General features: G+C 37.1%; 1 protein-coding gene across 1 annotated transcript in view; it reads right to left on the bottom strand.

The window, feature by feature from the left end:
- Positions 1-2182: 2182 nt before the first annotated feature.
- Positions 2183-16392, bottom strand: part of Ubqln1 (ubiquilin 1) — a 49551-nt gene continuing 35341 nt past the window's right edge. Inside the window, exons 7-11 of the mRNA XM_010632937.1 lie at positions 11981-12123; positions 8193-8276; positions 6766-6881; positions 6387-6555; positions 2183-4140 (exon numbers count right to left, since the gene is read on the bottom strand). Coding sequence (XP_010631239.1) covers positions 3988-4140; positions 6387-6555; positions 6766-6881; positions 8193-8276; positions 11981-12123 — 665 coding nt within the window. The 3' untranslated portion in view covers positions 2183-3987. The remainder of the gene's footprint in view (positions 4141-6386; positions 6556-6765; positions 6882-8192; positions 8277-11980; positions 12124-16392) is intronic.

Here is a 16392-nt window from a genome sequence, read left to right on the forward strand (position 1 = left end):
TAGATCACTACCTTCCTCCTACAAGGCTCCCTGTTTCCATCAGGCTTCCCTAGCCCAATGGCTCTCACTTAGAATTTGTCAGAAATGTAAATTTTCCTCCCCAATTCCACACTGAAAATTATACACTCTAAAAAGGGGACACAAAATTTCACGTATTAACAAGTCCTCCCTGTCAGAAACCTGAGCCACTCCCCGCATATCTCCCATCTTATTCTCTACACTGTTTTCTCTTCATAGCTCACCTTACCCAGTCTCAAAGGACTCCTTGTGTTCCAAGCACACTTGGGACAGTAACACCTCAGGGCCTTTTCGTTTGTTAGCCCTCTTCTTTGGCGAACTGTGCACACACCATCCCCCAAAATATACTTCAAATCTCTGTGCAAACATCATCTCCTCAAGGAGGCCCTCTGACTACCTTAAATAAGAATACTTTCTTCCTGACCTAGCCTCTTTACACTGCTGATGTTTCACCCACTACTTAAAATTACGTGAGAGGCAATATATGTATTTGTCCTCCTACATTCTATTATGCAAGCCTCATGTCGACAGACCCTTTGTTATACTTTGAGTGACTTAGTGTTCAACAGTTCAATAAATGTTAACTTTCTGAGGCAGTGGATGCCTATGAAAGAAGACAAGAAATTGAGAATTTAATGTTACTTAACTATAAGACAATTTCAAAGCAGAAAAATGAAAGAAAATAAAGTGTAAGGTAAATGAGAACATGGCAACTGATGGTAAAGCCTAAGTAATTCATAAATCAATCATGAATAAGCAAATTTTATAAAGACTTTAAAACTGAACCCAGAAAGAATGGTAGACATTATATAAGCCAAAGAAAAGAGCTGAGTACTTATGTGCAACAGCAGAGGGGAGATATGCTAAGTATAGCTTTTTCTGCAGTTTGTCCACTGGATATGGCATTGCCTTTGACAATCAATCAAAAAAAGCAGTGGTCCAGTAAGAGTAGAAAAAAACAGATTAAACAACAAACTTCTTCAAGGCAGGATCTTTAACTTATATCTTATTTATTAGCCTTTGAAGGGAAGTACAATATATAGTATTTTTCCACCTTTACCACGTTTTTGTTAAATAAGTTCATATAAATATAGGTGCACACACAGAGCCTAGCTTTACTTGCTACTAACATGTAAATCTTTTTTTCATTCTATTGGATTTTGTCATGACTTGCCTCTCAAATTAATACAATAATGTCTCTTCCAATCCAGACTCTTTCATTACAGACTTAAATCAAGCTTGAAATCCAAGATTCTGAATATACCAAGGCAAGTTGACATTTATCTGATTGTATAGTATTTTCTATCGTTTAAGATACCAGAAACATTCTGCTTGGGAAATAAAATCCTTAAGTGCTATTTTTACTTCTGCACTTTTTTCAACTTTTACTAAATAATTTAATTGTTCAAGAGAACAATTCAAGCAGTTTAAGTATCTTTTTAGAATTTCAAGTTTAGATGCTCACCTTAGTATTGGATCCCTTCCAGATATGCCTACCATACCCTGAAAATATTAAGTCAAAAATGTATTTAATACACTTAACCTACTGAACAGCATAGCTTAGCAACACAGGATACTTAAGAGAATTAGACTTTTACCCTCATTCATTACTGCCACCTCCCTAACATCTCAAGGATATCGTACCACATATTTCTAATTTGGGAAAAATCTCACAATTCAAAATTTGAATTGAATGTGAAGTAGGGTTTCTACTGAATGTGTATAGCTTTCATACCAGAAAGCCAAGAAACTAAGTAGGGAATCAACTGAATTTTGAACACCCTTAACAAATGTTTAGATATAAGATAAACACATTAGAAACAACAAAAAAATTTTTTTAAATGCCATTGCAGCAGTTCATAGTAGAGACTGCCCAGTCTAGTATACTGTCACGATGCCTTGCTTAGAGTCACATAACTAGGAAAAAACAAAGCAGAAGAACCAGGGTCACATCATTTCTCAGTGGGCTATCTTTATAACATACCAAAAAAGAGTATGTTGCATATCCAACACTTTAATTGGGGAAGCTCAAAAAAAAAAAAATCACTAACAAATAACCTAAGTTGTGATCAAATCTAGGATAAATCAACTTTAATGATCTTTAAAAGATAAAGTAAACTGAAGTCTTCTTTTTCTTTCTACAAAAGAGACAAGACAAAGCAAGTGTAAAAGCTAGAGATTTATTGTTACTTTGTGATTAATAAATCATCAAACTGGTTATGACACTGTCCCACACTGTATACTGCCACTCATTAGTACAAAAGTCTTTAAACCAGCCAAGGCATAAGGCAGAAAGCACCAAGCCACAGAACACACCCTCAACAACATCCAGCCATGCCTCCTCCGTGAGCTCTGGAGCATGTCTGCCTCCTGGGGAAGATATCACAACAGTGCGTGGACTGGTGGGCAGTCTGTCCTCTAGACCTTTATTAATAGCAAGCAACTTATAGAATTAATGAAATTCAACCTGTATTTTCCTTAATTTTATTGGTCTGAACCATTTAGGTTACTTTAACATTATAATTCCTGTAACTGTACATGAGAGAATATGACCTAAGAGAATACTGTACCAGTCAGCCAAATGTATTACTGACCCCAATGCTATGTTTTAATTGGTCCTAAAGGAATGTACCACCCCAAGAATTTGAGAGTTAGGCAAACAGAACTTCTTTGGGGAGGGAAGAAAAAGGCTGTAAAATAGCCAAATGTACTCAACATTGTTAAAACGGCTCTTTGTTTTTCACCCCAAATGACACTTCATTACTATACTAAATGCACAGAAATTCTAACAGAGTCTTGGCTGCCAGTATTATTTAGTTTAGGCTGGCCTAATCCAGGATCAATTTGGTCTTGCCCCCCTCCCCCATTTCCCCCCCTCTGAGGCTCTGAAAAGCACAACATTTAACTATTTTTTAATAGAACTATCCAAACACTTCAGAAACATGTGCCTCACAAATCATTTTAAATTCACATACTGCCTGTGCATGAGAAAACTGATAAAACCAAAAGATAATCCTATTTTTTATATGGTGATTAAAAGTAACTGAAACATTAACAATTTCAGTGAAAACATTTCAATTGCTAATCGTAATGCCTCTTAAACTACATATGGGAAAAGCTGAAAAATCCTAGGAAAAGGCAGTTTAGGTTACAAGCTACGAAGCTCCTTCCATCTGAACAAGGATTAAGGTAATTTACAGTCCATCTGTGAATGCTGAGACAATGTTACATTATGCTGTCTATACAATTATATGGCCCTAAACAGACAACCAAATCAGCTTCTCTACCGTATTCATCTGGCACTCTTTGCTGGGTGCTGTTATCAAAGACGCTGTAAGATTCCACACAGGTAGGAAACACTAAGCTTTAGGAGTATTTCCTGGCCTTACTTCATTGGTTACAAGTGCTCTGTGCACATAACCTAACACATTAACACGTTTCTAAAAATGTGGTCCCAAATATGCACTTTGTACTGTATACAAATAAAGCAAAAGTTGTCCATAGTATAAATCTTACAGCATTTGTTGCAAAAATACATGCCAGTCACAATAAGCAATATTATACCACAAATTATAGAGCCCAAATGATTTACTTCTTTTTTTAATGTTTTTATTCTACATAAATTACTACCATAGGCTAATGTTTAAAAAGCAAATAAACTGGACAGATGCAAGACAAATCTGTTCACCCAACTATAAGAGGTGATGCTTTTAAAAAATTACAATGAATGCAGAAGTGTTTGATGCATGCAGTAGACTTAAATGAAAAGCAGTGATTCCCACTGTTCCAAAAAAGAAAAGCACAGAATAACCCACGAACTTACTGCACTCCACCTTAAAATGCATCATATTGGGCTTGTTTATAACAGCACAGAATTCCAAGAGTCAAAATGAAATAAAGCAGGTATTTTAAAGATTTAAGAGCCGTTATCAAAAATAAATTACATTTTTTCAAGATACAGAAATGCTGCTATGATGGCTGAGAGCCCAGTAACCTTTCAATGGCTGCATTGATGTCACCGCCTGTTGCTATCAGCGCTTGCAAGTTTGCTTCTCGGTTCAAAAATCCCATTGCACTGAGCTGTTCCAGTTGTTGCTGAAATCTGACTTCTGGATTCTGTAGCTGTTTATATATGTATGTAGAGAGAGAGAGAGAGAGAGAGAGAGAGATGGTAAGGTAGTCCATGTCATGCCTAAATTTTTAGAAAATTTAACTGTTTCTTAAAATGCTGATACACTGAGCTTTAAAAGTAAGATTTCTCTTTGCAAACATCCCACATGTTTAAATTCCATTAATATTAGACTAGGGATATAGGTCAGGGGTAGAGATCTTGACCAGCATGTACAAGGCCCTAGGTTCTATCCCTAGTATGCAAAAATGAACAAGTAATTTTAGTCTAGTTTACACCTGAACATCATGTAATTCTGTCTTGTAAAAACCTAGGCATGCAGGTCAGTGGCAGGGTATATATTCAGCATGCACAAGGCCTTGGGTTCAACCATATAAGCAAACAGTTCAGAACTAATTAGATGATTCATTTTGTGTAAGTACTCGCCCGGTGAGTAACTTTTTAAGAAACCAATGTCCTTATGTGTAAAAATCTAAATCCCCAGTGAGGCTTACAATGTGGATTTAGCATCTGTACTAACCATTTGATTCTAGTTTCAGGCTCACAAACTATACTGCTACTTATGCATAATTCAGCCACATCAAATTTTTCTTCAGAAATTAAGAAACAATCCTGGCCAACTTGGTAACAGATTTAGAGGTCATTCAACTTACATCAATTCTAATACCCAACTCTTAGTCTCTCTCAAAAAACTCCTTGCTTTGAAAACTCTCTGTTCCACGGTTCTTAGCATTTTTATGAGGCAGTTCTGCAAATCATCTTGTATGAGTGCCTTTAGCTGCACTGTCTTGGTTACCTTAAAGTCCTGAATGAACACAAAACATTCACCTTTCACAATCATTTTGATTTCGGGAAGAGCCAGAAGTCACAGTGCCAGATCCAGTGAGTAAAACGGACGCTTGACGCTTAACAAGCCTGTCTTCCCATTGAATGGCACGGCACTAGCAATCACATCCCCTGAAGACACTCACAAAAGAGAACTTCCAGAACTGCTTCGGAAAGTGGCAAGAAGGACGGGATCAGTGTGTTCAAAGTGAGGGAGGATTTCAAGGGGAATTCCGGCAACATGCCTTTTACTATAATTGTTTTAAACATTCACACTTTTTGATCATCTCTTGTATACAATGTAATTTTACTCAGCCATAAAGAACGAATTCACATCACTTGTAGAAAAATGGATGCCTCACAAGACCGTAACATTTAGTGAAATAAGTCAGACACAGAAGGATAAATATTGCATGGTTTCTCTAATATGAAAAACCCAAAATATAAGTAAATCAAAGAATAAAATAAAGGAGAAGTGGCAGGAAAGAAGACTTTGGAGATGGAAAAGGGAATGTGGAAGGAAAGAAAGAAGAGAAGGGAAAACAAGGAGCGGGGACCAGGGATTTAGCTCAGCGGTGCTGCTGCCTGCCTCGCAAGTGCAAGGTCCTGAGTTCAGTCCCCAGTACAAAGGGAAAAAAAAGGGGGACAGCAGATCAAAAATGATCAAATGTATATATATATATATATATCCATCCCAATTCCACAAAATGGAGGTAATTACTGTGTATCAGAAACATATACTAATTTTGAGAGTCAGATAGAATTAAGCATCTAGGAACAGGGATTTGGCTCAGTGGTTCCACCACCTGCCTCACAAGCATAAGGTTCTGAGTTCTATCCCCAGGACCGCCCCCCGAAAAAAATCAGCATCTAGTATATCTTAAAATATCTTTTCCATGAAGAAGTTTGGGAGCAACCTTGGGTCTGAAATGATAATCATCTTTGTCTGATGGTGCTTTCTTAGTAAAGTCAGTAACATTTACAGCTGCAAAAATAGTATTAGGGATCTGCATTTTTAAGGTGTAGAAATATAACACAAGTTACCCTAAGAGGTAGTTAATGATGGTGGCTAGTAGGGGTAAAACTATCCTAGAGGTATTGAGAATATTCAAGTTTCTATCCCTCCCAAACAAACTTTTACATAGCAAAATTGATTTCAATGATTTTCACATAGGGAGTTTAAGAGGAATACAGTTCTAAAAGGCTCCTTCTGAAAAAATAAAATTACCTTGATGACAAGGTTTCCTTTAGTACCCAACAAAGTATCAACATTTAACAATTTCTGTAATGCTCGTTTTTAGAGTTAATATCTTAAAAATCATACTCGTCATGAGCCTAAACACCAAAAGGCTGATATTTCTTGTTTCCTTTTGGAATATTCTATTGTGAAGGTAACAGAAAAAAGAATTGTCACCTGAGGGTTTACTCCAGCAAGAGCCTGCAGCATTTGCTGAATGAACTGCTGGTGTCCAGGTTCAGTGGTGCCTGCTGTAGAGCTTGGGTTTTCACTAGGTGCAGCGTTAGACCCATTGGTTCCTGAAGAGCCTCCAGTGTTTCCTAAGGCCCCCAGACCTGGAGTAAATCTAGGAAAAGCACAAATACTAGAGGCCAGCCCTGACCAGACAGTACATCAAATTACAGCTTAATATCCTAGCAATCCTTACAATAAGCATTTGTGACTTTGAAAACTCTAAAACTAATTTCAACCAAAAAAAATTATAAAGCAGATTAAATCTGAATCTTCAAAGAAGTTACCATTATGAACTTTCATAATCTTCCCCAAATAAACTTACCCTGGGATAAGGCCAGGGGCTTCTGTTGCTAAAGTCTGTAAACCCTGCTGGATCTGTAACAAGGCCTGCATTGCTCTAGGGTTTGACATTGCTGACAGTGTATCAGGATTCTGCATCTAAGGAAGAAAGAAAACCAAAGGTTACAAAGGAATTAAAACAACTGAAGGTAAATTTTTACAACTTTTCTTTGCTATGTTTTTGGAGAAAACCTAAAATCTTACTCCCAGACACTGGTACTCCATAATTTATTTCCCAAAATAAACAGAAGTCCTCCTCTTTCACACCAAACCTGGGTAAATCATTGCTCAGCTCGACCTCCTCCCGAGCCCATTATGAAAGCCAGTTTCATAACAGAGAGCAATCAGGAGCTACTCTGGATGCCACAACTCTTCCCCTTCTCCAACAGAAGAAGAAAGTATTATTTCTAAGAGACAAACTCCAAATGCACAATTTGTACAACATGGTGATATGGCAAAAGCTGCATGTTCCTCCTAAGTGTTATCTATTGCTGAAGTTAACAATTTTAACAAAAATGCACACTAAAACAATAGGTCCACACTTGAAGTTATTACATGTATCCTCAGTTTAGCTTCACTACTTCCAAGTATACACCATGACTGACCAAAAAGGTGGCTTACATCATTTAAAGTGAGATCAAGGACACCAACTAACCTTGGATAACTGTATACATGCCTGAGAGTCATTTGCATTATATACAAAGCCTCAGCACTATCACTTTCAAAACCAACACGACTGACTTCTCTTTTATCTTTGTAAATAATAAAATACCATAGAAATCAAGTATATTTTTATACTTTATACTTTTAACTTTCATATACGACAATACCAACAATTTTAATCTTACTAATTCCAAATGTGAGGAAATGAACTCTATCCCTTAGAAAATACACTCTACTAATTTGGAAGAGCCTCCAGGGTTTCCTAAGGCCCCCACACCTGGGGTAAATCTAGGAAAAGCACAAATACTAGAGGCCAGCCCTGACCAGACAGTACATCAAATTACATTTTAATATTAGAAAGTAACATTTAGAAAGAAACCAAATCTGTAAAATAAAATAGGGTAGCTCTTTCCCGTTACTCAAGATTAAAACCATAAAGTGTAACATGACACAAGAAAGTACTTCTAAGTTAGTAAAATGAAAGGAAATGGTCTATGGTATTAACAAAGCATTCAAAATCCCAAATCCTCAAAAGCAAAAATAAAAATTGTTCTTTCCTCAGAATTTAAGAAATATAAAGATCAGCAGTGAAATGGGGCTTAGACAAGATCAAGCTGAATTCCTACAACCTGGGAGCAGTATCAATCTATTCTGTTTTGCTATCAGCCAGAGAAGAGAAGGAAAATGTTCATCAAACTATTTCAAGCAAATCATTACCGAAGATAGCTAGCATCTTTTCTTACTCACTTGTTGGAGGAAAGTTGGGAGCTGTTGTCTCATTTGTTCTTGAAGCTGAGGATTTCCAGCAAATAGGGGATTATTCAGCATCATCTATGGGGCAAGTGTTCAAACAATTTTAACTGGAAATATCTGAAACAAGTAATGTACCTTGTTTAATATTCTATCTTCCCCCAAGTGCCCAAGCTGGCATTTAAAAGGAAGGAAGGTAGAACATAAATAAAAAAGGGGAAATACTATCCAAAAGAGAGATTTCGGGGGGGGGGTAAAAAACAAAAAACAAGGCATCTTCTCTCTCAGTGAAAATGGTGATTATGATAATGGCATGCAATATCCTAAAAAGGAAAAACAATCATTTTTTCTTAGGCTTTTCCTTGAGCAAGGGTGAATTTTTGCCTTTGAAAGAAAAATGGGAGTTAACTGGCTCTCATGCAAAAACATTTTCTGCTACACTGACAGGATAAACATCAAAACATGAAACTAAGTACATGGCTTGCTTAGAAACCTCCACACCCAAGTGGCAAGCACAGAGAAAATCCAGATCTGGAATCACTGTATCTACCTGCCTACTGCAAGACAGCTAATATTAGGTCCAGAAAAATACCACAAAACAGCAACCAACTTGCTAGAGAAATGGAGTTGCTAGGTGAAAAATCAGCCAAAACGTAGCACCAACTATCCTCTGGGAAAAGTTAAAATGTTTTAAGACCTGGAAGATGTAAATCCATTAGAGAACACCAAGATTAGCATCTGGATTTCACCTTACTACCACCAGAGATGAGAGAAGTGGCATACTGCCTAACCTTCAAACAGGTGTTAAGAATTTAAAAGTCAGGACCAACGTTAACATAATGTTGGAATATCTGAAAATAAGATTATAATACACAATCAGCAAAACCAGAAACTAACAAATTCTCATACTTTCAAAAAAACTTGCATAGCATTCCCCCAAAGTGAAAAAAGTCAACTAACAATGATTTACTAATAGCCTATTTACCTGTCCAAAGTCTGGGGTAGAAATGATCCTTGCCCTCCAGTAGTTAACCATATTTAAGAGCAATTACATATATATGCTGGAAGAGAGAAATCCCACCCACTCCTTTAGTTCATCTGTTGCTGCAAGGCTGATCGGTTAGTTACTTTAAACCCAATAATCAAAGCAAGAAGTTAGACAATGTTTTTACTGATACACGGTATTGATGGCTAAGTAATGCCTACATGAGTACAACCAACCTGCTGCTTTAGTCAAGTATAGGATTTCTTTTTACAAATATACTAATGAAGTGTCACATTTACTTTTCAAGATGTTATTTAAACTAACCAAGAAAAAACATGTCATCTTAAACTTTTCTTCTCAAAAAAAAAAGATACTACATTTGATAAGGATATTTCTAACTTACCTGACTTCGTGTCACAATTAGTGTAAAAACCTCAGACAACACTTGAATATATAAAAATCAAAAGCAGAATAGAAAAACTTTAAACTTTCATATTTTTTTTCAGCTTGAGTTTATTGGTACATTTTAGGTACACAGTACAGTTACATTCATTACTGGGATCTTGTACCTCTACATCACAGGTCTTGGTTCTCATTTTTTCCCCTTGTCCCTGCCCTCCCTTCACCCCCTCCTCCCCTCCCCATCTACAATCACTTTATTTCCATCTTTTCATTATCTCACATTTTTTTCTTTCCCCTTATTACCCTTCCCCTACCCATCCCACATTCCCTACACCTTTAGCCCCTTTATTCCCATTTCACAATGTCAGTAATCTTATTAGGATCTTATGTATTGAGGATATACTCCTAAGTGAAATAAGTAAGTCACACATGTGTAATACCGAATACTTTCTCTGGTGTGAATAAACTTTCATATTCTGGTAACTAAAGTACATTGTGAAAATTTCCAAGCATATATAATACAAGAATCCATATCAAGCATTCTTTGTCAATTTTATATTAGAGAAAAGCATGGGGAAGTGCTCAAGCCCTTTATAAACAGAGAACTATCATATATAGTACAAAGCTGAAATGTGCCCAAGTAGGTCACACTACATAAGCAAGATTACATCTAAGTATTAGTTCGCCAAATATACATCTGAAGACATACAAACCAGGAACATCCTACATACATCATATCCACATTTTAAAGAAATGTGAACATTTTAGCTCTATTCACTATTAAAAATATCTTTGAATACATTAAATTTGGGCATTTAATAGTAGTAATGGTAATTTTCGTATTACTAAATAATTTTTCATAAATGCACCTTGTACCTTCAACCTGCCAAATTTTAAATTTAAAAATTTGCCTGGGGCCAGGGATTTAGCTCAGTGGTTCCGCCACCTACCTTGCAAGCATAAGGACCTGAGTTCGATCCCCCGTGCCAAAAAAAAAAAAAAAAATTACCTAAGAACTTGTTGTATATTTACATCCCGCTCCACTCCCACCCCCAACCTAGGGCCTCCACAACAAGCTACATTTTAAGACAGAGTCACAGTCTCAACTTGCCAGAGCTAGGCCTGAATGTAGTCAGACCCTCCTGCTTCAACCTCCCACTGTGATGGAATTACTGGCATGTACCACTGCACCTAGCCCACTTTCACAAATTACTAATAAAGATTACACCTCAAAGACATCTGCAATATACTTCTACCATTGTGGTTTAACAGTTTAGACAATAAAAACCATTTCATCTGACAATGAAGAAAAGGTTTCTAAAATGAGATTAAGTATAAAGGGCCACCCCACATGTGTGTTGGGCATGCATTGCACCACTGAACTACATACATTCTCAGCCCCATCTACCTACCTACCTAACTTTGAGGCAGTATCTCCACAAGTTCGCAGGGTGGCCTCAAACTTGCACTCCTCCCATGTCTGATTTAAGAACTGAGATTAGAGGCATGTGCAAAAACATCAGACCAGAAAGCTATTTTTAATAAACAGCAAATATAAACCATAGATGACCAGGGCTTATTTCACATTACCCCTGGTTTTCAAGCCCACTGGTGCAGAATCACCAAAGGAACTTGAGGCACCTAAATAAAGTACCTAATATAATTATATCAAAACCCTGTAAGGATGGGGTTGAAACTCAAGCAGATACCATTTTCAAAGCTTCCCAAGTGATCTTAAATGATTCAGCCAGTGGTGAGAGCCTTTAATTCTCTTACTTATGGTCTTTCCAGAAAAAAATAAAGTTAATAAATTAATAAAAGAACAATATACTAACTAGAGTGTGTGTGGGAGGGGCCACACTGAAAAGAATGACAGTTCCCACAACTTGACCTTTGCTTTTAATGAACAATTTCAGGCTGATTGATACCTGCAATGTTTAACATAATATTACAGTGTGAGAAATCTAATTACATAAGAGCATTTAAAATGAATTAATAATACTCTTCTTGGTCACTTTTAGGATTCACATTTTACAGAAAAGTATATCTTCAAGGAGCAATCTGAAACATTCTTTCTTATGGTTTTTTTTGGGGGGTACCAGGGATCGAACTTGGGCCACCACTGAGCTAAATCCCCGGCCCTGAAACTTTTCTATTCATCTCCTCAGGATGTATATATGTAACATAAATCTGTACTACATTCTAGTCAATAAATGGCAGAAATGATTATATGTGACATATTACCACTACAAAGAAACGAACTGTCTGAAACAATGGAGAAGTAATTTACCTACATTTCTATATAGGAACACACAACACAAGTGTGCCAGATCCATCAATGAGTAGGCTATTACTTCAATTTACTCTGCAGTCCTTTCTAATTCAATTCCAAACTCACCTGTGCAGCAAGGTCAGGATTCTGGCTCAGGGACTGCATCATGCTTCTCATGTAGGGGGCAGATAACATGTTCTGCATAAGTTGTGGATTTTCAGTTATTTGTTGCAACAAGCTCTGCATTCCTGGTGTGTTGAACATACTAGCTGAAAGTTTTTTTTTGGGGGGGAAAAAAGACATATTAAGGAATACATAAAAGTTAAAGCTTAAAATACAATATACACTGCACTTAAATTTTAGCAACTGTAGATGAGTATAGTCTAGCAATAGATTCACCTCATGTGGCTTCAATTACCCACAATCAACTGTGGTCCCAAAATATTAAAGATGCCAGAAATAACAATACATGAATTTTAAACTGCACATTGTCGTGAGCAATATGACTTTCAGGCCTCCTGTTCTGTGCCTATTGTCCATGATACCAACAGTGTATATTCTGCCCACCCATCTGTCACAAGCAGGGCTGGTCTTCCAGTAAACCACCCCCACTTTTTTTTGAGACAGGTTTTCACTATGTAGTTGAGATTGACCTGGAACTGACTATGTAGCCCAGGCTGGTCTCGAACTCAGTGATCCTCCTGCCTCAGATTCCCAAGTACTGGGATTACAGGAGAGCGCCACCAGGCCCAGATTCCAGTAACCCTTATTATATTCAATAATACTCCAAAGCAGCTGTGTTGCTGGCAATTCAGAGACCCCATGTGCTCTCCTAAGTGAAGAGATAAAGGTTTATGACTTAAGAAAAAAAAAACTCATGATGAGACTGCTAAGATTTACAGTAAGCAGGAAAAAAACTTGTGCCTTTAAAACTGTGAAGAAAAAGTTCATACTATTTTTGCTGTTGTCTCACAAACTGCAGTTACAGCCACTACTCATGAAAGTGCTTAGTTACGATAGAAAGAAAAGGCACTAAATTTGTGTGTGTGTATGTAAGTATGTATAACAAAAAATACGCTACAGCTGGGCATGGTGGCGCACGCCTGTAATCCCAGCACTCGGGAGGCTGAGGCAGGACTGCTGTGAGTTCGAGACTAGCCTGGGCTAAATAGTGAGCTCCAGGTCAGTCTCAACTACATAGTGAGACCCTGTCTCAAAAAAAAAAAATAAAGAAATGCTATCAAGAAATCACAACAACAAATGTTGGCACGGTTGTGGGGAGAAAGGAACCCTTCTCCATTATTGGTGGGAGTGCAGACTGGTGCAACCACTATGGAAGTCAATATGGAGATACCTCAAAGAACTAGGATTAGAGGTTCCATTTGACCCAGCCATCCCTCTGTTGGGTATCTTTCCAAAAGAATTGAAAGAATCATATCACAGTGATATATGCACACCCATGTTCATAGCAGCACAGTTTGTAATAGCTAAAACTTGGAAACAGCCCATCTGCCCATCAATTGGAAACTGGATAAAGAAGATGTGGTTTTTCTATAAATGGAATACTACTCAGCCATAAAGAATGAGAAAGTAGATTCATTCATAGGTAAATGGGTACATTTTGAGGATATACTCCTAAGTGAAATAAGTAAGTCACACGTATGCAAATACTGAATAGTTTTCTCTGGTGTTAAAAATTAAAATATTACTCAAGATCCTAACGGGGCAATTAGCAACATGAAATAGGAAGAAAGGGACCAAAGGTGTAGGGACAGTGAGAAGGATAGGGAAAGGGGAATAAGGGAAATGGAAAAAATATGAGAAAATGTAAAAATGGTCTTAAAAGTGTTTGAAGGTGGGGAGGGGAGGAGGGGGTGAAGGGAGGGTGGGGACAAGGGGGAAAAATGAGAACCAAGACCTGGCATGTAAAGGTACAAGATCTTAGTAATGAATGTAACTGTGCTGTCTACCTAGAATGTACCAATAAATTCAATTAAAAAAAAAGGCAAAAAATACACTACAGAAGGATCAGTACTCTGGTTTTAGGCATCTGCTAGAGGTATTGTAACGTATGCCAAGCAGGCCTTCTTTGTACACATTATATATAAAATTAAACTATGAGAGAATCCTAAAACTGAGAAATCTAAAAGTATATGCCAAGCATATGCCGGTGAAGAAGGACTTATGAGTTTAAAATTCTGGTTACATTTACAGTAAAATCACATCTAGTGGCAGGACTAGGTTCTAAAGTCAGTGTAAGGCAAAAATTGATACAGTAAAATTACTGTTGAAAAATACCATAAAGAAGTCTGAGCCAACTTTTCTTCCAGGTTTAAAAAAGATCATTCTCAATGAGAATCGCACTCAGCATTCACTATGCTCACACTTAAGAATGAAGGAAACCTGTGTACCTGAGAGCAGAACAGACGCAAAGCCTCCACCCCGCATTTTCTAAGAGTCCTGGGACATTTCACTTAGTGAAACGGCAGGCTTCTTTACCATTTAAGAGACCTCAGAACACAGTGACTAAGAGTGGCATCTGGAGCCAGATTATCTAGTTCAAACCCTAGCGTAACTATGCCACCTTGGGCAAGTTACTCAGCTTCTTCATAATTCATTTCCCCATATGTAAAATGGAGAAAATATCACTATTTGATAGGGTAGTTGTGACCCCTGAATTAGTTAATATGCAAATGTTTATGATTGTTCATTTTTCTCCTCTTCTTTGCAGAGGTACAGCTACATTTATATCTATTCAGTGTGATAACTATTTAGACAAATTTTGTCTAGAAACTATTTAACTTATACCCAGATTTTCAACTGACCAGATAAACTCAAATATATCCTAAAATGTATGCTGACTTAAGTCAGTAGTTTTTTCATTTCCCTTTTTTCTTCCATCTAATGTACTTTTATCAGGCTTTAAACATTTGACTCTTCCCACTTATCTTTTAGTTTACTATAATTCTGTTGTTTACAATTCTTTTCTAATTTTTCAAGTTGGAAATTTCAATTTAGTTTTATTCCACACAGCAGTGTCCAATAATACTGTAAAACAGGTTGGCAATTTACAGCAGTGCAGATCTGACCCACAACCTGTTTGTGTACAGCCCGTAAGGTAAATAATCTTACTTTTTTTTTTTTCTTTTGGTTCTTGGGATCAAACTCAGGACCTTGTGTTTATGAGGCAGGGAGTGGTATCAGCAAGCTAAATCCCCAGCCCAGTAATTTTTAAGTGGCTTAGGAAAAAAAATCTAATGAAGGTAAGTATTTTGTGAAATGTGTCAAGTATCTGAAATTCAAATTTCAGCATCTATAAATACCATTTTATTAGAGCAGTTTCAGACTCATTTATTGTCCATGATGCCTTTGTACTACACAAGGAGAGCTACAAGTACATGTAACAGATTGTGACACAATCACTGTTTCACACTGCTGCTCAGTGTACCATAAATCAGTGACTCGGTTATAACTCATGTCACATAAAACTGCTATAGTATCCTGTTCTTTTAATTATCAGTGCATACCAATCATGCTAGAAGAAAAAAGAAAAAAATGGACTAGAAATGTCATGTTTTCAAGACACAGGTTAATTTGCATAATGAGATGGAAAAACATTGTGTCCTTAGTTATAAGAAAGCAATGATCAGAAAAATTATAAAATTAAAATGAAGTATCTCACTGTAGCTAAATTTCTTTGCAAAAGTAAAAACTGAAAATAAGGATGCAACCAAAGTTTCTGACTGTCTTGTTAGCCAATCAAGGCAAATCATCAGAAGCCAAATAAATGCTTAACCTTTTGAGAACAGTTCCCATCCCCACCCCAGGAATTAAAGATACTAGGCACAACACCAATACTCAATTTAAAAACACTGCAAATGACTCCTAATGGTATTCCTTGCTTAATGAGTCAGCAAACATTACTTTCAATTCGAAGATTAATCTACAATACAATGGCATGCTAAATGTAAAAGCATCTAATAGAATTCTATAAATGCCTTCCACACTGATGAATAGAAAATACTATTAAAGCTATAGTATTTGGAGAGATATGCATCTCTCCCAAAGGACTGTTAAGAATCAAATCCGTAAGTAGAAGACAGTATATTTTTTCTTGAAAATGGTACCAATGGAGCCTCATATGGTAGCACACACCTGTAATCCCAGCACTTGGGAGGCTAAGGCTGAGGGATGACCACAAGCTGGAAACCAGCCTGGGCTACATAGCTAGTCCAAGGCCAGCCTGTACTACAAAGTTACTCTCCCCATTCTGATTCTTCATTCAGCAATGAATTTTTTAAAATTTCCTCACCCATAATACTATCTTTCTACCTTCTCTGCCAAGATTTTCCTAAAACATATTCTAGCTCTCTCACCTGAGTGGAAATGTGCCCATGCTTCCAGTCATCTTTCTTACATGCTAAGGACGTAAGGACTTTCTTACATGTTAGGATTCGCATGGTCAGGACGAGTATCGTCAAGGCCCGTGTGTACAGGCGTGGTCCCCACACCCTGGAATACTGGGGGGGGGGGGGGGA

The sequence above is a fragment of the Fukomys damarensis genome, unplaced genomic scaffold (assembly GCF_012274545.1).
Source record: "Fukomys damarensis isolate Sample0158 unplaced genomic scaffold, DMR_v1.0_HiC HiC_scaffold_4, whole genome shotgun sequence".
In the NCBI taxonomy this organism is placed as follows: Eukaryota; Metazoa; Chordata; class Mammalia; order Rodentia; family Bathyergidae; genus Fukomys; species Fukomys damarensis.